We start from the raw sequence: 22,043 nt of genomic DNA on the forward strand, positions 1-22,043 counted from the left end.
TGGTGCACATTGCACTCTTTGTGTATGCATATACCTGTCCCCTCCTCCCCCCTCCCCCCTGCCCAACATCCAGTAGATGTTACTCTTATATGTACACTTATGCGTTGATCAGTTAATACCAATTTGATGGTGAGTACATGTGGTGCTTGTCTTTCCATTCTTGGGATACCTCACTTAGTAGAATGCGTTCCAGCTCTATCCATTTCTCTGGGAAGCCTTCTCCAAACCCGTTAAGCTATTTAGGGGCTCCTGGACCTTGTGTTACCACAATCCACGATGGTGGCATTTGTCACACTTTAAAAAAAAAATCACACTTTGTTGTCATGACTGTTTGCACGCTTGTGGACGCTTCCATTCATCACTGCAACTCCAATGCCTAGCACAGTGTCTGGTTCATGCTATGCATCCAGATTAAACATACAATCTTAGTACTTTAAATTTTCCTTTGTTGATGAGTATACAATATCATTGAGGTAGGAGGCAAGCCAGGGAAGTGATAAGAGGTCTACTTATTCACATTCTAACACATGTTGGCTGAACCAAAAAATCTTCTCAGACAAATGAGGACACTATATGCATAAATGCAACTAATCGTCGAGAGGAAAAAACTTTGGGGGTTTTAGAAAAGAAAGACTATAGGTTATTTATGAAAAAAACTGCTGCAAGCTGATCTTACTTCCTAGAGATGCTCATGAAATAGGTAAGGATGGGAACCATACAGTATAGAGATAATCTAGTTTGGCATATGGCAAGTTTTGAATTTGCTTTGCTTCTGATTCTGGCTGGCTCTGCCATTGTTATAATTTTCAAGTGGCAAAGGGCTCTGAATTTGCTCCACAATATTTATTTTTGTATATCCCTATTTGTTTTTAAGAAGGATTTGGGATGATCACCTGAAAGTATACTATTACCAGTTGCAGTTCTTCCCAGGTGAAATGATTTCAGCCCCAAAGAGACTGAAGGAAATAAAATAACAACTACTTAATATATGTTGGGCTCCTACTATGTGTGAGGTTCTGCTTCAGGCACAGGGATAATCTTAAAGAAAATAAAATTTGGCCCTAGCAACTATTGACTTTACCCTGTTATAACACATTTACTTAGAAAGATATCCACAAGACATCTTATTGAGATAAAAGCAGATTACAAAACAGTATATAGTAAGAGGCCATAGGAATATCAGGAAGGATAATTAGGTAGTGTAAAAACAAATAAAAATTAAAACTAAGAGGCTTAATTCTCCCCATTGAAAATAGGGAAGAGACTTCTTTCCCACCTTTTTTTTTTTAATAATGCATGTACTTTGTTAAAAGAATCATTTTAAGCACTTTCTCCTTTCTTTGCAATATATGTAAATCCTTTCAAAAACTAGATGAGTCTTTTGTCAGCTCTATGACCCAGGATGTCTTTCTCAAGGACCTGAGGAGCCATCACCATGAGACGCAAACATCGAGGAAGACAGTGCCTTGCTCTTCTGATTTCTGTGGGAAGGTAGGAGCCTAACTTCTGTAGGCCTCTTGCTCCAAGTTGTAACGCTACTTCTTGTAGCTATGAGATTTATTTTCCCTCTGGATAAAGCCAATAAGCTAATATAGACAGTCACTGCAATTACCAGTTAATGTTTGGATGAACTATGTGTGACAAGGTTGCTGTCAAGTCCACTTACTTGAGGACTAGTTATTGTTTATCTTGAAAACATGTATGTAATGGGTTGTACCTGTTTGGCCACATGAGGGGTGAAATTCCTTTCTGTCTTGGAAATCTTGTAGTGGACTGACTTGGATGTGTATTACATTCTGGTTTAGTGTTTATTTGATAATAAAACTGTTTTCTTTATCTATCATCTTTATGGAGAAGATTTCTGGGTTGGGAGAAGATTTTGTTTTTAATTATGTTTCCCTCACAAAAGACATTAAGAGCAGTTATCGCTAGAAGGTGAGATTACATGAAAAATATATACGATACATACATGATTTTCTTGAATGAACATGGTTTTATAATGAGAAATAAGTGAAGTAATTTTCATCTTGGGGGAAAAACACATACCAGATTGGCATTTATTTTACTCATCAAGATAATGGCTCCGCTCTTCACACCACAGATCTCGGTGTTGAGAGAAACTGGTCAGAAAGGCATGTGCTGTCTTACCACACTCAGTCTCCTCAGCCTGGGTATGACCTCCTCTTTCTCTATCTGTCATCAGGAGTTATTCTACTAAATCAGAGAGCTGATTAGCATCTCCTAAGGGAATTAAATTTAGCTTAAGCAGACAAGAATCTGATTTTAAGTTCAAGATTGCTGTTCCTTGCTGAAGACCACTAGTCGCCCTGGCCATAGGTGGCTGTTTAATTGGACCGAATGCCTGCACCTTGGCTGGCCTGCTCCATGGGTCTGCCTTGGAGCTCCTAGCATCGTCCTCTTCTCATTGCCATGTCTTTCAAAAGGAGCCCCATGGTGGAGTTGCGTGGGCTTTTTGGTTTCCAAAACAGAGTGTGCAGGCATTTGAGAATGAGAGACGCTCTGTGTGGAGAATGACCCAGCAGAGCAGCCAGGAGCATCATACTGGACCTGGAACCTGCTTCTGCCAACACTGGGCTCCACTCTGCTCAGCTCTTGCCACCAGGTTTCTTCCTCAGTCACGACAGCTCTCTCTCAGTGGCTCCCCATTACCTATCCCTTGGCTCTGGCCTCCATCAGGCCCACTGTCTCCAGGTTATCAGACACTGCTCTACAGGTCTGAACCTGACCTCTAAATAGGACTTAGGTTTCATTACCTCCCCATGGAACTTTAGGCTTGTGCAATTTGAGGAATGAATCTCCTGTCTCTAAATAAATATAAAAAAATTATCAAGGCATGGTGGTGTATGCCAATAGTCCCAGCTACTTGGGAGGTGGAAGGATCGCTTGAGCAAAGTTGCTTGAGGTTACGGTGAGCTATGATCCCTCTACTGCACTCCAGCCTCACCGGGCAAAAGAGTGAGACTCTGAAAAAAAAAAAAAAAAAAAAAATGAATCTGGGCAGCTGTTGCAAGTGTATAAATGGACCAGAACATTCTGTGATAGCTAAGAAGCTCTCCGAACTGTCTATAACAGTTTGGATGCTGGTGTGCCAAAAGCCACAAAGGACCTCTAAGATCCTCTGCATTCTAGCCAGGAGAAGTCCTAGCTCTGGCCGAGTCAAGGGGTCCCTTACCTGAACAAAACATGCGACATGGTTAAAGCAGAAACATGATATTCATAAGTAGTGGGATAAATAGCCATAGACACACACACACACCCCCAAGGGATAAATGAGATAAAATCCATAAGTCCTAAATATATCTAACTATATTTCAAAATAATTTTTGTGATTCAGAGACATATTTATTTATCTTTTAATTGAAAGTAGAAATTATATATATTTTTGTGTACATGTTCTGAAATATGGAATGGCTAAATCAAGCTGATTAATATATGCATTACCTCATATTTTTATCATTTATAAGAACACTTACAATCTACTCTATTAGCAATTTTCAAGAATACAATCAATATAAATGAAGTCTGAATTTTAGATCATTTAACTGATGCTATTCAGCCTCCACGATGAGGCATACTTTAGTCATTATATTTAGCACAGAAAAAGTTTGCCCAGAATATAATCTTAGCTAAACTTTTAAAAATATACAGATGATAGTAAATCCCTGTCCATAATATGCATTCAAGCAAATCAACTTCTGAATCCTCTTGTGAGATTATTAGATGTGCCCAGGCTTGTTTGAGCTGTTTGGGCTCAAGTTAAGGCACTGCCCAATAATAATCACCTGGATTTGCAGCATACTCGCTCACAGAGCTTCCCTACAATAATGCAAAGCATTTATTTGATCTATACACAATTAAGTAGGGCATTATTAAGAATTTTTTTACAGGTGATAAAATTGGAATGCAGAGCAGTTAAGCAGCCTGGTCGCTCTTTGGATTAGTGATGACCAAAAAACTTACAGAGTGTTCTCTGTGCTCCGATTAGAGTCTATGACACCCTCTCACTGAGAGTCAGCCTAGCAGAGACCCCACATTCTTACTGAAAACACAAAGCTGTGGTTCTTATCCGACTACATTTGCCCTTCCTGCTAAAACTATTCCAAATTAAGTTGAAAATGTTTTATGTCAACATATTTGTCAAAATTTTTTTTTTCTCATTATAACTAGTACATAGGAAGAAATGGTCTCATCCATTTCTATAGACTCACACTCTCTGGTGGTAACTGTGGCCAATAGGCTGGAATGTATCTTTCCAGGCCTGTCATCTAAGGCCAGAAACATATATAATTTCTAACAGAAATGAGATAACTCTGTAAGTAGAGTTCTGGGACTTTCTTTTTTACTCCTAAATTGGAAATAAGAAATGAATAATCTCTTTAATTGAAGGAGTGGTGAATCAAAGAGGAAAATATAATATGTTAAAACAATAATCCAGATTCTAGAAGTAAAGAAAGGCCTGGACAAGCCAGAAATCAGTCATTATTCTACATGAGTTAAATTTTCTTTCTGAGTTAAATTTGGCCTACTTTCTCCTAAGTTAACAGAAATAAAACACTAAACCCAACTATATCCAAAAAAAAAAAAAAAAAAAAAGCCAAACACTGAACTACACTATATACAACCTTATATTATGGCCTTTTTGTTTTCTGTAAGTAGTATCTTCTAGTCTATACATTTGTCAGTATGGAAAGACTATTTAGACAGGATATTCTATCTAAGGAAACAGAATCAATTCAGTATTTAAAGGCTCTCTCAATCTGGGGTATCAAGCCAAGTCTAACAGTGACTCAGATGTGGCCAGACCAGCAACACTTTGTTATTTGATTCAAATGCAATTCTTCAACTAAAACTTAAAACTGTCTAGATTTAAAACTTTAAAAGTGTCTAGGTTTAACAGCTGGGTGCAGTGGCTCACACCTGTAATCCCAGCAGTTTGGAAGGCTGAGACAGGAGGATCTCTTGAGCCCAGGAGTTCAAAACCAGTCTGGGCAATAGCGAGATGCTATCTCTACAAGAGAACAAGTGTCCAGGTTTAAGAACACTTGAGAGTATATAAATATAAAATTTTCAATTTCAAGTTGCTTTAAAGGATGGTGAAAAAGAAACAATATAATATTTTTAAAAGTACAGACAATAAAGATTGCATTTCAGTAGTGACTATTTCTAAGAAGTAGTTAAAGCAGTTAAAGTGCATCCATTTCTGATGATCTTACCACTGCTTGATGCAATCAAAGATCTAACGATTCACAGAGCAGGAAGATTTTTAGCATCTATGATAATCTTGGGCTATGTGTTCATGATATTAAAAAAAAGGTGAAATGACAGAATTCTTTTCCACTGAATTTCCTTTGTTTAGGAATTGTCACAGAAAATTTAAGGTTACTAGGAAGAATGACATTCACTTGCTGAAACCCTTAAATGAAATGAAGTTATGATGGAAAGAATCAGATTCTTAGTGCTGACATTCCCAGATTTACAATTCACTCTTTCATCACAGAGTGACAAGCAAGACTTGCTCATCCTCCTATAATAACTTTGAAAATGGGACTGTCGGCTGTATTTACCAACCCTGTCATTTCTTAGCATAATTATAGCATACGTACTGAATAGAAAAGTTGTTTTTAACCTATATAAAAAACACAACTAAAAGAATAATACCTCTCTTCACTTCCCACCCTGTATTTCTCCACCTACCTGGTAGACAATAGGGATTTGTATTGTTAATTCACATATTATAATTGTGCACTTTTTCATAAACAATCTTAGCTTCAGTGATTCCATTTAAATAATGTTTAATGTGCAGTATAATATAATACGTCTAAACGGCTTACAGTAGCATGATGGACTCTCTTACAGACAAGTGTTATGATGTACTGGGTAATTTTTATTAATAGAAATCTGTATGTACAAGCACTCAAGGGCAAGTTCTTCCTTCCTAGATTGCAGCTAATTCAATAAATTTAAATGATGAAGCAATACAAGAAGGAACACAAACCTACAGTTCAATAAGATAAGCTATTACTGATGAAACTACAACTAAATGTGGTCAAAACCAATTTACTTGAAACAAACACAAAATTAGTTACATTTAAGAATCTTAAAACCAATGTATCCTGAAATTTTATAGTTAGTATAATTTTTCATTTTCGAGGTGGAATAATAAGCATAGAAATTGAAAATATTACTGGACTTTAAATATTTATATAAAAAATAAAAAGAGATAAGTCACTTTATAAATCCACATTTTAAAGGTTTGGCTTTGGTGTGACTTGCTTGGGGGAGATACACTCATTTGGATAAAGAATTTCATTTGTTTGTTTTATTTTTGACACTGTAGGACTTCAAACATTCTAGGAATAATTCTCCAAACCAATGGGAAGCACTAATATAAGTAAAACGATTCATTCTTTAAAACTTTGGTAAGCGTCCCTCCTCACTCGAACTCTGGAACATCCTGTTTTGAGACCTGCCACCCTGCCCCCCACAGCAAATGCCATTTTTTAATGAGTCCCTTTGATTATTAGACTGTTCTGGAAAGAAGCTATAGCCACTAGACCTTAGGTTATGAGCAGGATGATGTAATTTGCTTATAAGGCAAAGAATCATTTGTGCATAGACCCTTCTGTGAAAGCCTGACCACTCTATAGGTGCTCAATTAGCCCATTAAAAGGAGGAGCTCTGTGGCTGTCTCCTAAGACAATAAGATATTGCGCAATGGTATGTGTGCTGCAACCCATTTTATCTGCTGAAACCCACTGGTAAAACTGTCTTCTCCTGACCTGATGAGGCACACCTAGCTGCTCAGGGACTCAGGGCTGCTGGGAAACACACACCACCATTACTCCATTAGTTCCTTTAGTCCACAAATACCTGCCTTTACTTGGAGTGGTGAGAACTGTAATCCTCTTTTTCTCTAGGTGGTAGGTCCTCTGTTTTCTGACTCTGGGTTTAGGGAAAATGGTTGCATTAAACTTTGTTTTTCATTTTACTCATATATACCTGGTCAATATCTGAGTCCTCTGTTTAAAGGTTCATTGGTTAGAGAAAAACAACCTGCTTTTAGCTCCTCTTCTGAAAGTAGGAAGTTAGTTGTTAATAAAACTACATCAGTCTTTTATTCTATGATCATATCTCTATGTATTAAGTTTTCTACAACAGCGACATATTACTTTTTTAATGAAGCAAATACCATATTAAAAAAATAAAGTGGTGAATTTTTAAAAGTTGGCTTGTGATATTCTTAAGAATTAAAAATAAAAACATGAATGTAAAAGGCTAAAACAGGTAAACCTTTAATTGTCATGAAAAATTCATTGGAGAAAAGTTAGTCCTGGAAGCAGCATTCCCAAACTAATATAGCAATACTTAAATAATCATCTACAAAGATATCTTGCATTAAATATTGCCCAGATGATGACCTCAGAAAATATCTTCCAAGAAAACTGGGAGCTTTCCCTTGAAATGTCATCTTCTGTGGTTAGGGATATACTCTGAGCATTCATAACCTAACATGTTTATTATGATTACTGGGGGAGTTAAAATATAGCTGTAATTTTCATAAAACACTAAGATTTCTCTTTTGGGGGAAAAGAAGGACAAAATATGGGGGGGTAAGGGCAACATATGTAACCTAAACATCTGTACCCCCATAATATGCTGAAATAAAAAAAAATAAAATAAAATAAAAATAAAAAAAAAGAAAAAGAAAAAAGAAAATAACATGACGCCAACCAAAAGTTTAGGAGGATGATCGAGACTTTTACCATTATTACAGTATAAGTAATTTTAAAGAAATTTCCTAGATAATTCATTAATAGCAACAATATATTTGGACCATGTAATCAGAAAGTATATTTAAATACTTGAGATCCCCAACTGTTTCAGAAGCAAAAAAGTATGCTAGCAATTACTTTTTAAAAGTTTTTAACTTTTTCTCTGATTTTATCTTTGGACTTGTTTTTATTCAATGATTGTTTCATTGTTAATATTATTTTAATAAAGTCAGACTAAGGGAAGATTTTTCCTTGTATGTTAGGTGTCTTACTTAAAAATCTTACTTCAAATACAATTTAAAGGAGATGATGGTCAAAGTGTACAAAGTCTCAGGAGGAGTAAGGTAGTTTTTTTTTAGATCAATTGCTCAAAATGGTCAATAGAGTTAATAACAGTGTTACACATTTTAAAATTGCTAAGAAAGTAAATTTCAAATATTCTCATCACAAAAATGATACGTATTTGAGGGGATAGATATGTTAATTGTATTGATTTACTTATTGCACATTACATCCATAAATCACAACATCGCTTTGTACCACATAAATATATACAATTATAAATTGTCAGTTTATAATAAAATAATAAAAAAATATAATTTAAAGGTACTTAAAATTGTGTTTAACTTAAAATAACTTGTTTCAAAAAATACAATTTAAAGGTACTTAAAACTGTATTTACTTAAAATAAACTGCTTTAAAATTTTTATATTGTTGAGTTATATATATAATAGAAAAAAATTAGTCCAGTGCCTGGAATTAAATCTAGAGAAACTAAGACCCAAATTTATTCAAATGGAAGATAATGTGCACTTTTAACAAAAAGATGAATGAACTTGTTTAAGACAAACGCAAGGATCATTCATTTTTTTAAAATGACACATAACAGATGTACATATTTTAGGGGTACACATGATATTTTGATACATTCATATAATGTGTAATGACCAAATCAGGATAACTGGGATATCCATCACCTTAAACATTTATCTTTTCTTTATGCTGGGAACATTTGGATTATCCTTTTCTAGCCATTTTGAAATATACAATAGACTACTGTTTACTATAATCACCCTCCTGATTTATTGAGCATTAGGTCTTATTTCTTTTATGCAACTGTATCTTTATACTCATTAATCCACTTCGCTTCATCCTCCCCCCGACCCTTCCCAGCCTCTGGTAACCACCAGTGTACTCTCCACCTTCATGAAAAGGATCATTCACTTCTCACATTAGTTCCTCACATCTACCATTCTTATTCAATTAGTCATTACTTCAGGTAATATTTATTTACCATATATCCCCCTAAAACTCTAACCTGGTTGCTGTTGTTTGGGGTAAGAAGTAATCAGAAAAATTCAAGGTAAAAAAATTCCATTTTGGGGCCAAATTGACTAATTTTAAAAATTATTGTTAGTGAAAATGTGGGGAAATTGATAAACTTAACATACTTTTCTGACATTAATTTGACCATATATATTAATATTATAAACATTCAGGCCCTTTGATCCAACAACAGGCCTGAAGCTTAAATATGTAAAAAGAGGGGAATGGTTAAATAATAAAACATCAGGATCATCATTGAAATGAAAAAATGCTCAAAAATAATTTCAAGAGTAAATGTGATGCATAACTCTACAAATAAAATATACAAACCTCAGATAATAAAAACCGCCCTGAAAGGACTATAACAATTTTTTTAGTGGATATACCTGAAAGGAGTAAAGAGTGATTTTTATGTTCTTCTTTGTGCTTGAACCTATTTTCTAAATTTTCTACAATGGATATTTATGACTTTTAAAGTAGGAATTTAGAAAAAAGAAAGAAAATGTATGCCTATCTACAAAATTCAACATGCTACTGCACTGTATCTATAAAATAAAGTCCAAATTGGCCAGGCTCATGATAAAGCTCTTCTGATCTGATTTTATTTTATCAACCCAACCTTATTTCTAATGAGTACCCAACTCGAACACTTAACTCTATCCCAAATAGTCACCAGCATGTTATGGTTCATCCAAATTCCATCATGTTCTTCCAGTCAGGCCAAAAGATCCTCCTCTCCCCTTGCGTTTCTGATTATAAATATTTCAAGCTAACTTCAGATGTTCATGGTGTTCTAAGCTAAGTCTGGTAATTTGACAAAATCACTTTAGACTCTGACTCCACTGAACTTAGCCACAGTAATTAAGAAGAAAGCTCCTTGGAAGAGCAAGAATCTCATTGATCTTTGTTAAATGAATAAAAATAATCACTACCATGCTCATAACAATAGGAGCTGACATTTCTTGAGAGCTTTCGATTTAGAAGGAGGGTCTGTGCTGAGTACTTTATACTTTATCTCATTCAATGCTCAGAACACCCTCCCTGCCCATTTCACAGAGAAAAAAACTGAGCCTGAGGTAGGGTATGCATATTTCCCAAGGAGATCTAGGCAGCATGGGCCTAGGATTCAAATCTCCCCCTGGCTGATACCAATAAGCTCTTCACTACCAAATTTGCTTATGGAAAGCCCACTAGAGATAATTTTGTATTTGACATACCTTATTGATTAATCCAACTATCCAAGTAGCTAAGTTAAAATAATGTGTTATACTACAAAGTTTCATTTTACATATAAAATAGATATAAAACAATACAAATTTCTGCTAAATCTCATTATATAAATAATATGTTTACCTGTATAGGACCAGCCAATCTCTTCAACAAGTTTTCTCTGTTGTCTGTAGTATCCATGAGCCCAATCTGTAACCAAGAAAAACCAAGAGATCAGTGGGTAGAAAAATAGTGTCCGAAATTTAAAAATGTAAGAAACCTAAATCATTCATACCATAAATGGTTCTCAAGTACTCCTTTCCAGGTCACCTTCCCACTGTCTCCTCTCAACCTCAGCTACCACCATCATAGACTCTAAGGCCCCCGTTATGGCAGTTAGTGTAAATTTTAGGGAATACATTTAAAGAATGCTGAAGTTCATGCAAGAGCAAAGCAAATATTTGGGTAAAGCAGGAACAGCTTAGAGGGGTTCATCTCAAAGATAGCCTGAGGTCAGAGGGGACAGCTTGTTGTACTTCCGCATTTTTTTTACCATTCCCTAAGTCTAATACCTGACATCCTACTGATTAAAGTCATTTTGGGGCTTATAACCTACATTTTATTTCTCTTTCTTTCCTCTTTGCTAAACTAGGTTTCACAAATGAATATAACCCAAATTTTATCTGTAAATACCTCTAGGAGACCCAAAGATTATCATGCTTTCAAAATTTGCTTCCCTTCTAATGCAAAATGAAATTTGCTGCCTTGAGAAAATTGGAATTTAAATGTATGTATGTTGGCTGGGAGAAAAATTATGTTAAAGAGTGTGGGCAAATTTGTCCTTTGGATTAACAAAGATGTTTAGGGCATGGGAAGCCTAGGGCATCCTACATGTAGTGGATGCATCAAGATCTACAAAGAAAGTTTCTAGTTCTAGAACATGGGGCAAGGGATATAGAAAGGAAGATGGGGTGGAAGCCACAGTCTCACTCTACATAATTCAAAATTTTGCCTGGAGCTATGCCTGTACCCAACAAATAGGGATGTTATGATTCATCTTCCTCCTTCCTGTGTCATTTTCCCTTAATACCAATTGAACTAACATTAATACTTCATTTCAGCTACATTGTGGATAAAATAAATCTTTGTAGGCTAGGTTTAGAACATGATCAGTGTTGGCAGAACTGTTTCTTTAGAAAAGGCTACATAAAAAACTATTTTTATGTGTGTGTGTGTGTGTGTGTGCGTGTGTGTGTGTATACATAAAATAAATGCTTGCATTCAAATGAATTCTGTATTCACAGAACCCCAATTTAGGAATGAATAATGTTCCACAAGTTCATTTGTAAACTAGCTTTTATAAAAACTAAAAGGCAGACCAGCTATCAGAAATGCACACTCAGAATCCATAGATTATTCAGAGCCAAAACCTATCTTGAAGAAATAAAGGTTTTCTTTTTATTTAAAATTTTTTAATCCATATAACTAGGTAAATATTCCACTGGCCATGTAGCACATTTCAACACATATTTTCTACAATATTTTTATTGAAATATAATTTATATCACACAATTCACCCATTAAAGTGCACAATTCAATTAGTATATTTCCAGAGTTGTGCAATTGCCGCTGCAAATAATTTCAGAACACCTTCATTACCCCCAGTAGAAACTTCACACCCTTTAGCTGCCACCTTATCCCACCTCCACCCCCAGCCCTAGGCAACCACTAATCTACTTTGCCTCCATAGATTTGACTATTCTGGACATTTCCATATAAACAGAATCATACAACATACTGCCTTTCGTGACCAGCTTCTTTCACTTGACATAATGTTTTCAAGGTTGATCCGTGGTACAGCATGTATCAACGCTTCATTCCTTTTTCCTGCCCAAGAATATTCTACTGCATGGTGAGCAAGACAGCCTTAAAGTTCCCCTCAGCTTGACTAAACTCTAGAAAGGCTCTTTAACTGTAGGCCCCTGACTTTCCTTTTCTTATACCATTTACATTAGAAAGGTTGTAATTCTTTCTCTGCTCCTTTGAGATGTAAATCTTTTTAACAGCCACCTGACAATTTGACTAAGTGTACTTCTCAAGGACCTGAAAATCACCTCTTTGAAGTGGAATCAACAAAAGAAATAACATCCTTATCTTCCAGTTTAGATGGAGGGTAGGAGCCTAACTTCAGTGGGGTCCTTGCACAAAGTTGCAAAAACTACCTTCCACCGTAAAGATAAGGGTTTATTTTTTCTTTGGATAAAGTTAATTAGCAAACATAGATAACCTATGACTTCCCCCAAATGTCCTGCAGTTATTTTCCAATAGTTCACTCCAGCCCTTAAAAAACCCTTATCCCCTATGCTTCTTAGGAGTTGAGCCCAGAGTTGGTTTTTGCTTCCCTCTCCCATTACAATAGCCTTGAATAAAGTCTTCCTCGCCTGTTTAACTTTGGTACAATCTTTGTTTTGACAATGGACATGCCACATTTTATTTATTAACTGATGGATACTTGAGTTGTTTCTACTTTTTGGCTATTATGAAGAATGCTGCTATGAATATTCATCTATATGTTTGTTTTTTTTCTACTTATAAATGAAATATTAGGTTCACAATTTATTTTTCAAATAGAGTTGTCCCATAAGATGGTAGTCATTTACAACTGAATCAATTTAAATTACATTCTAAGGAAAAGAGCTTCTTCATCATAAATGAATATATACAACTGGATATTAGAAAGGATCATAAAAGATTATGGATGCAGACTTTAACAGTCTGGAAAAAAATAATTTCTATTTTAGAGATAAGGCAATTTATGCCGAAGAAATGTAAGTCGTTTGTACAGTTTGTAAGTGCTAAAAATGGAAATTATAGTGATGAATAGCTCCTGCCTTCTACTCCACTAATCTTTCCCCAATGTCAAGGCTTCCTAACAACCCTGAGCTATTGGTTACTCTCCTAAGGTGCTTTGCCCGAGCATGAAACCCTATGTCACGCATGCCTCCAAGAGGAACAAAATAAAACAATACAGAGGGCTAAAGGTTCACTAGTAGGAATTATTTGGACAAATAAATTATAAAGAATTGAATATATCTTTGGTATGACCCGGCAATCAATTGAAATTTTCCTCTGAAACTTTGCACTGACAATAGGGAAAAGATTTATTGTCATCTTTTACATATTTTAAGTATAAATATTTTCCAAATATAAGATATTTTGTCATTTAAATGCATTTTGGTGACTTTAGAAGATCAGATACCATACAAAACCTCCATTTAACAAGTATCCTATTGAAAACTCCTGAATAGTAAGCTCTAGTGTTAATGATTCATTCTAAAGGATGACAGCAAAATATCAGCAGATTTTTAGCTTTCCTTGTACAGCTTTATCCCTATACAATGAACATTTGTCCTTGGTTTTTAATTACTTACATTAAGAAAGCTTTTTCAATACAAGATTCCCAGGTGTTGGTAGCTCCCTTCAGTTCCTTTATGTATTGTTCCCTTAATTGTTACTTCAAACAATCCGTTACACATTCATATGCTAATTACACAGTGCTTGGGCGTGAGAGAGTACCCCACTTTTAAAATTCTACTTAGAAGTCTGATAGATGAGATGTGATAGCTCCAATGAACAAGAAAAAAAGAAGCTAGGTTCACTTTTTTGTTGCATTATATACTTTGAAAACCAGCAAATCCCATATAAAATAGAATCTATCAAAGTGCTTATACACTTTAAAATCCATTCAAATAATGAAATGTAGTTTTTTTGTTTTTTTTTCTTGTTTCTGTGAATTTTAGTTTCTTTCCATTTAAAATATTTGCCAGGTCTGTTATGATGTGACTGTCTCGCAGTGATAAAACTAAGAAATTTCAGGACGGAACTGTATAGATGATATACAACAAGAAAACATATGTTAATGAATCTCTTTTAAAGTTACTCTAAAATTTGTCCTGAAAAAATATTCATGAAGTGGCTTTCTGATCTGCTAAAAATATTAGGAGAAAATTAGTTTATATTATTTCAGATAACCTTAAATGTTCATGTACTTACCTTGAGCACCTACATATGTGTAAATATATACATATATGTGAAAATATACATATATTTATTTATAAATATCCCTTTATTTTTCTTCATATTCATGTAAAGCAAATCAATGTTTTGTTTTGCTTGATAAACACCATTAGCACTTTTTGTCAAGCTTTTTAACCCCTCCCCTAAAAAATCATGGTGCTCATTTCCACTACAAAAACATCATTTTAAATATTTTGAACTGCAAAAATGCTTCTGATTGTGTCCTTACCCTAAAGAAAGTCTCTGATTCATGTTGATTAACAATTTATCACCTGCATCCTACTACAAATTCTAGCAGCAGTTCTTTGACAAAATACATATACACACACATTTTAGTGCCATCAAATGGCCAAAATATAATGGGGAGAAATAGAGTGGGCCCCAGAAAAAGAAACTTCAGGTAGAAAATAACCACAGATGCAGGTTTGAAGTTCAGAATTCCTGATTTCTTAAAGTGGACTTGTCCAAGGTAGATGGTACTTCTTGCATATTTCACACCCTTTAAAGAAGTTACTAAGAAACTTCTGAGGAGGGGAAATGGAGGTCAGTTGGTGGCAGAAATCTAGAAAAGTGGCAAAGAAAAGATAGAGTTAGAGATGAACTTTTAAATCCCTAGAAGAAGATTGACAAGAAGAGACAAGGGAGGAGGGACTGATGTTCCAGGTAGAAGAAAGGGCATGAGCATCAAGAAGTGACAAATCTTGGAAGCAAAGGTGTGAGAGGCCAGGTGAGTTCTCCTGTGGCATCTGCATAGATCACTAGGGACTTATTCTTGGTAACAGTTGACTGTGATACAAGGTCATATCAATCTTCATACTTATCATTTTCATCCTACTCTCCCCTCTTACCTAGATTTCTCTTAAAAGTAAAAAGCAGGTAGTCTACGGAGTTGACTGAAAAGTGTTGAATATATTCTATACATTAAATATATTCTGAAGGAAAATATCAAATAAGAGTATGGAATAATCAGATAAATATTTTGACTGAAATGAAAGGGGCTGGGTGTGTGCTTGCGAAGGCTTGAAGAAGGACCTGGAAATCCTGGAGATAGTCTAGTGTCATCAGAGTAATTATTATCCATTGAAGATTTTGACAGTCGGACATGCATAAGACCAATGTGGTAGTGATAGAAAAGTTGACAGTGACAGCAGTCACAACCATCTGTCACTGGATACAAAATATGTCCCCTCTCTGAGAAGAAAACATAAAACAAAATTAGAAATAGGAGTTCCTGTAAGAAGAGAATCAGCTTTTGATTAAAGAACAACCATGAACACATCACCTGGCTTCAGATGTTCCGTAGTAACCGTCTTTCTCTGTTTGATAAGAAAGCTGAGTTTATGATCTAAGGAATCTAAACCAAAAGGTATATTAACTAACTGAGGCAAACTTTCCAAGTCAAATTGAATTTGTCCACAAGCAGAGAGTCTATAATATCACACATGGCAGATTTTTCTCTGTGGATTTTCCTGTCATTCAATGTTAAAGATTGGCTTGCTGGCAAAATGAGTTATCATACACCCTATCTTTACCCAAGTGAGATGTAAACTTTTAGCCAGTATGTATGTATATATATAATGTACGTGTATATATATAATGTATGTATGTGTGTATATACATATATATATATATAAAGACATTTGTGAAACATAATTTACCTAATTATGGTAATCCAGATAATATGGCTTGTTTAGAATAAAGTAATAATTCAAATATTACACTTATTGTTAACCACTTCAGATGTAACCAAAATCCCTAAAAGCTACAGCTTTTAAAAATATATATATTATCACCCAAATCATTTTTTTTCCCCATTTCAGCTGCTTTCCAGTCTTAGAAAGAACAGTTTTGAGGTTCTCCTCTCTGCAAAGGTTTACAAATAAAAGTACTTTTGAAAGTCTCAAAACTTAAGTTGCAACTTAATGCCAAATTAGAGGACATATTAATTTATATTGTTAAAAACAGGGATCTCTGGAAAAATATAAGTTTTAAGAGTCCAGGTAACCTCTTTATTTAAGAATAAGGTTAATGAGATAAAAGAGTAGATGCCTGAAGCACTATATAAAAAAATCGAATGGTAAAATTATCAAAGGAGATGGAAAGATTGAACAGAAAGGATAATGTAAAAGGACAAAAGGAGCCATTTCTTCCACAGGCTTACTTTGGTAGTGAGACATCCAATTAAATGCATATGTCTCACAGGACTAAAGAAGAGTTCGGAAGTGAGGAATTAGATTTTATTATTTCTTAGACACTGAGGACTATGAATGCTTTCCTAGAGAGAATTTGTATGACGGCAATATGTCTACTAACCCTATTCAAATTTTTGATGAAAGCTCAAAATATTCACAGGCTACCCTTGAAAAGTAGCTAGTGTATTTTCCTATCCTTAGATATATGCATTTAACGTAATGTGATTTACTTGTATTTCTAAATTTGAAGGTTTTTGTTAAAGCATGTTAATAATTTTTATCTTTATCACGTAAGTAACAATGCATGCCTGTTTCAGATAAATTAGAAAAATACAGAGAAGCAAAAATAGTTTAAAAAGTCACCTGTAATCTTATCTCCTATAGACAACTGCAGTTTACAATTTTGCATGGGTATGTATATATGTTTTCTTAGATGTTTTATGTTCATATATAATAAATTTGTACTTTATATGAATTTAATTACACTATTTGGCAACCCATTTTTTCCACAAAATAATAAGTTACTGGCATGTTCTCAAGTTAGTAAATTTGGTTTTAGAGCATCATAACAGTTCAATTACAGCATTCTTTATATTTTGTATGTTAGGATAAAAAGTTTATTTCACTTCAAAAAATTTATTTCTTGAGCTTAAATGATATGTGATGATAGTTTCCATTAAGCTAGCTTTGCTTGAATTTTATGTATAAAATAGAGTCTGCAGGAAATTAAATATCACTCTTTTTTCTTCTGTCAACTTTTTTCTATAACACCAAGAAAACACTAGGATAACACAAACTTATTGGTATCGTTCTATAATCATTATAGTTAACAAGTTTCACATCGTTTGTTTCACCATAAGAGAAAAATCAAATTGTTGATGACACAGTGATAACGGGAGCAGAGTTAGAAATACCAATTTGTAAAAACAGAATTTATCAAATTACATTTGTGCTATGTTTTATATTATTATATGCCATTCAATTATTATCTTACAATAATAGCGTGTTATTATTTAGCAATCTAAACAAGATTGTTGTTGTGCAGTCTTATGCCCACGTGCTTTCACTGAAATCTGAGGTAGAGAGAGAACATCTGCTGTGCCACTGTCTGATTGGGATCACTCAGGAAGTTCTGGACACACTAAAATAACCAATTAGAGGATACAATGGAATTCCATTCACATTTACCATGAAAAGCATAAACCATCAAGAGAGTTCATAAATGAAGGAAGATATCAGCTATTGTTAGTATAATATAAAAGAAAATGTGAATAAATGAAGAGGCCTACCACATCCTTCAATGGGAACACTGCATTTGGGGAAGTTATCAATTCTTTTCAAATTAGTGAATAGATCAAATCTCACTGGGATGTTTTTAATTTGAGAAATTATTCTAAAGTTTATGTAGAAAGTGATAACTTACAAGAAACTTCAGAAAAAGAGTAAAATAGTAAGGGCTTGGTTAACCAATTACTAAAAGATAAACTGACAGGCAGATCACTAGAAAGAAGCACATAGAACAAAAGTCGGATCTACTATAGATGCAAGTTGAATCCATGGTAAAGAAAACATCACAATTGGATAAGGAAGGTGTATGAAGGTTCACAGGTTGAGAACACTTGCTATTTGGGAAAAAAGTTAAGTCACACTTGACACATCATCAAAATAAATTCCAAGTGGATGAAAGAATGTTTAAAAGAGGATGCAGGAAAACTATTTTAAAAAGTTAATACTAAATTTATCATAAGATAGAGGATACATTTCTATGCATGAAAAAAGGATATCACAAGAAAACATTCATAACTTTGATCATATAACATTTAAAACTTGTATAGAAAAATGTTTAATAAAATGCAAATTGCTAATGATAAGCTATTGATAACTGTTAAAATACACTTAAACAAATAAACAAGATACCCCAAACATACAGAATTCTTATAAATTAATAAAAGCAAAATTATGAACAGAGAAGTTTTTAAAATGCAAGTATAATTAATAAATCTACAAAGAATTGTTAGACTTTACTGAGTATCAAAGAAACAGAAATTAAAATAACATGAAGATAGGATTTTTCTAGCTATCAGATTGTCAAAGGTTTATTACTACTATTTTTTAAAATATTCAATGATACCCCAAGCATTTTGAGCTGTTCCCTTACATATAGATAGAGGACTGAACCTGCATAAAATTTCTGGAAAGTGAGTTGGCAAGAATTATCAAGATTCTTAAAATGTTTCACATCATCTGGCACAAAAATCTATTTCAAAGAATATATTTTACAAGATTAGCAGAGATAAGACCAAAGGATCATGTACCAAGATGTTTACAGCACTGAGAGTAACATAACAATTATAAAATATATTAATGTATAAAAAGTGTGAGAAGTTTAAATAAATTATGCAACGTTCATAATATGAAATAATGTGAAGCCATTCATAAATTAATAAATAATGGCTTCACATTATTTACTGAAAAATATTTACTGATGTAGAGAGATGTACGTGATATAAAACATTCTTGACAGTTATGGTACAATTTTATAAACATTACACACATATAGAAATGTAAATTTCTTTATGTGGTGCCATTGGGAGTGATTTATATTTTTTTATATGTCCTTATACTTTCCATTACTTTGATGAGTTTGTATTAGTTAAATATTTTTAAAATTTAATTTAAAGTGTATACGCACTTTGAAAGAATCTCTTTGATTCTACAACTAAACAAATTAGAGATAAAAATGTAAATATGTTTTGAAGACTGTAGAGAAAAACTTAAACCAGTTTTCATTTCTTACTTTGGATTTTACAATAAAACCTTTTCCTTATTCAAAGAGACTGCATGTAGCAGCTAGAAGGAGCATTAGCAGTATTTTAAAGTTAAGCTTAGGAAATCATAGCCAAGTTGACACATGGTATACAATCTGAGAACTTCAGCTACCGAGATAATTAAAAACAAGAGCAAAATAGGCAATGCAATAATCTCACAGATCATCTTGGATATGATGATCAGATGGACTGGGTCTTCAATTTGTGGGTAAACTTTGAAACAGTCTTATTTTAATTCGTGTCTTATTTCTAAAACAACACTACTTGCTTAGATAAAATGAAGCCCAAATAGGCTGGGTGCAGTGGCTCATTTCTGTAATCCTAGCACTCTGGGAGGCCAAGGTGGGTGGATCGCTTGAGACCAGGAGTTTGAGACCGGCCTGAGTAACAGTGAGATTCCCCCCATCTCTACAAAAAATAGAAAAATTAGCCGACGTGGTGGCACACGCCTGTAGTGCCAGGATCACTTGAGCCGAGGAGTTCGAGGTTGCAGTGAGCTATGATGATGCCACTGCACTCTAGCCTAGGCAACAGAATGAAAACCTATCTCAAACGAACAAACAAACAAAGAAACAAACAAAAATTAAGCCCAAACATTAATATCTATCCATTAAGCAGGAAAATCTGGCAGCTTTATGTATTAGCATCGTATTCTGAACATAGGTATTCTGAACTATGTTAGAATTGCTGCCAGTATGTCGACTGATTCACTATGTAGGTATGTCTGGGCAAAGCAGAAAGATTTTCTTGACTCCTTTCCAGGATACTGACTGAAAATGCATTTTTGTCATAAATTCCATTTAGATTTTTCTTACTTGTCTAGGGAAAAAAAACCCTTATTCACAGGAAGCATATTTATCATAATAAACTGATAGATTTTTTAATGAATTTTTAATGATTTACAATATTTTCAGTCTGCCGATATCTTTTATGAACTTAATAAGCCACTTGCTATTGCTCATTAAATCTACTTCAGCTTGGGCGATATTCAAAAAGAAATCAGGGTGATCATGGTAGCTCTGCCTAATTTTAACTATAAACAGACACACACACACACACACACACACACACACAGAATACCTCTTTTCACTTCATTCTTACGGTAAGGATCCTAGACTCTGCCTTTAAGTGATGACCTTGGACAAGTCACATATCTTTGTTTGTATTTTCATAACTGGAAAAGGGGGAGGTAGCTCCTGTTTACTTATAAAGATACTCTAACAAGAGATAGGGCATGTGTAAAACCATTTTGAGCTTTTTGTAAAAAATGTACTTTTATCAACTTATATCATTTTCTGAATTTTATTTTTGTGGTATTTAGTTTTTTCTTTTGATAGTGAAGCAAAATTAAAAATAAAAACAAGGTGGCACTTATATAATGTACATAGCATGTGCTTGTTCAGTCACACAATTATTCATTTGTTTACTGTTGCTGTCTGATTCTTAGCCTGAAGTGCTCTTTAGTCTAAAAGATAAGTACGGGCACTCAATGCACATGGAAAATTCAAATCTTTATATTCAAATGCTTTCGAGAACAATGTGGACATTGAAAAACAAAATATTTAATTTTAATTAAACTTAGAAAAACGATCCTTATCTAATTGTCTCTTTGCGTTATAAAATGATACCTTTTTAAAAGCAAGATTTTCAGAACATTCATATTAAATACTTTCCTTGTTTCAGAAAAGATTTAAGGCAGCTTAAGATCAGTACTTATTAAAGAGGGAGGAACTATGGGGGGGGCCGAGAGATAAAAATCTCCCTATTGGGTACAGTGTACACTATTCTGGTGACAGGTGCACTGCAAGGCCTGACTTCAGCATGATACAATTCATCCATGTAACAGAAAATAATTGTACCCCCTAAGTTTTTAAATAAAAAAATAAAACTTCATATTGTTTACATTTTAAAGAAGCTCTTCATTTTAGAACTATTTCCCCACTAGCAATTTGAAGAAGTGAAATGCTTTGATGACATCCTTGATTAGTTGGCTTTCAATTGCCAATAAACACCTACTTATATTACTCACTGATTTTGTACCTAACTGTACAAAAAACGATTGCATCTACTGCTTTACTGGTATGTATAGGTATTTCACTGCCAGCAGACGATCAAGTGATAATTATTATTTACCATCTTATTTCCTTCCATTGTAAAGTTTATTTGAAGTGAGTGGAAACTGCTGAAATCCTATTGACTCAATTGGCACAGTGTAGGGATGGTCTATCTGGCTAGCAGAATCATTTTACTTGCCTCGCTTTCTACTATTTGATACTTTTAGTCTCCATCCCATGCCTCTGTTCTTTGCCAGGTGTCCCACTTGTTCTCTCTTATCTTTGTCACTTTGATAGGTGCATTCTCCATGGAGCTTGGTGTCTCCACAATGCTCATTCTGGAAATCACCAAAGTCAGCCCTAAGAAGAGAGCATTCACTTCAACCACCAATTGCAGTACACCTACCTTCAAGTTTTGAGATTGGTCACCTATCCTGACCAATCACAACACTGGGCCTTACTGGCCCACTGTTGCAAAAGCTCCTCCCAAATTTTGCTTGAAGCCTGAAAGTACCCTGCAGAGTACTCAAAGATGCTCATTAGGTTGCCTGATAACAGATTTAT

General features: G+C 34.3%; 1 protein-coding gene across 1 annotated transcript in view; it reads right to left on the reverse strand.

The window, feature by feature from the left end:
• The window catches only part of PTPRZ1 (protein tyrosine phosphatase, receptor-type, Z polypeptide 1), a 242,740-nt gene that overhangs the window by 165,004 nt on the left and 55,693 nt on the right, over window positions 1-22,043 (reverse strand). The window contains exon 2 of the mRNA XM_012652731.1: window positions 10,473-10,538. Coding sequence (XP_012508185.1) covers window positions 10,473-10,538 — 66 coding nt within the window. The remainder of the gene's footprint in view (window positions 1-10,472; window positions 10,539-22,043) is intronic.

Source organism: Propithecus coquereli, unplaced genomic scaffold, assembly GCF_000956105.1.
Source record: "Propithecus coquereli isolate 6110/MARCELLA unplaced genomic scaffold, Pcoq_1.0 Scaffold4, whole genome shotgun sequence".
Classification (NCBI taxonomy): Eukaryota; Metazoa; Chordata; class Mammalia; order Primates; family Indriidae; genus Propithecus; species Propithecus coquereli.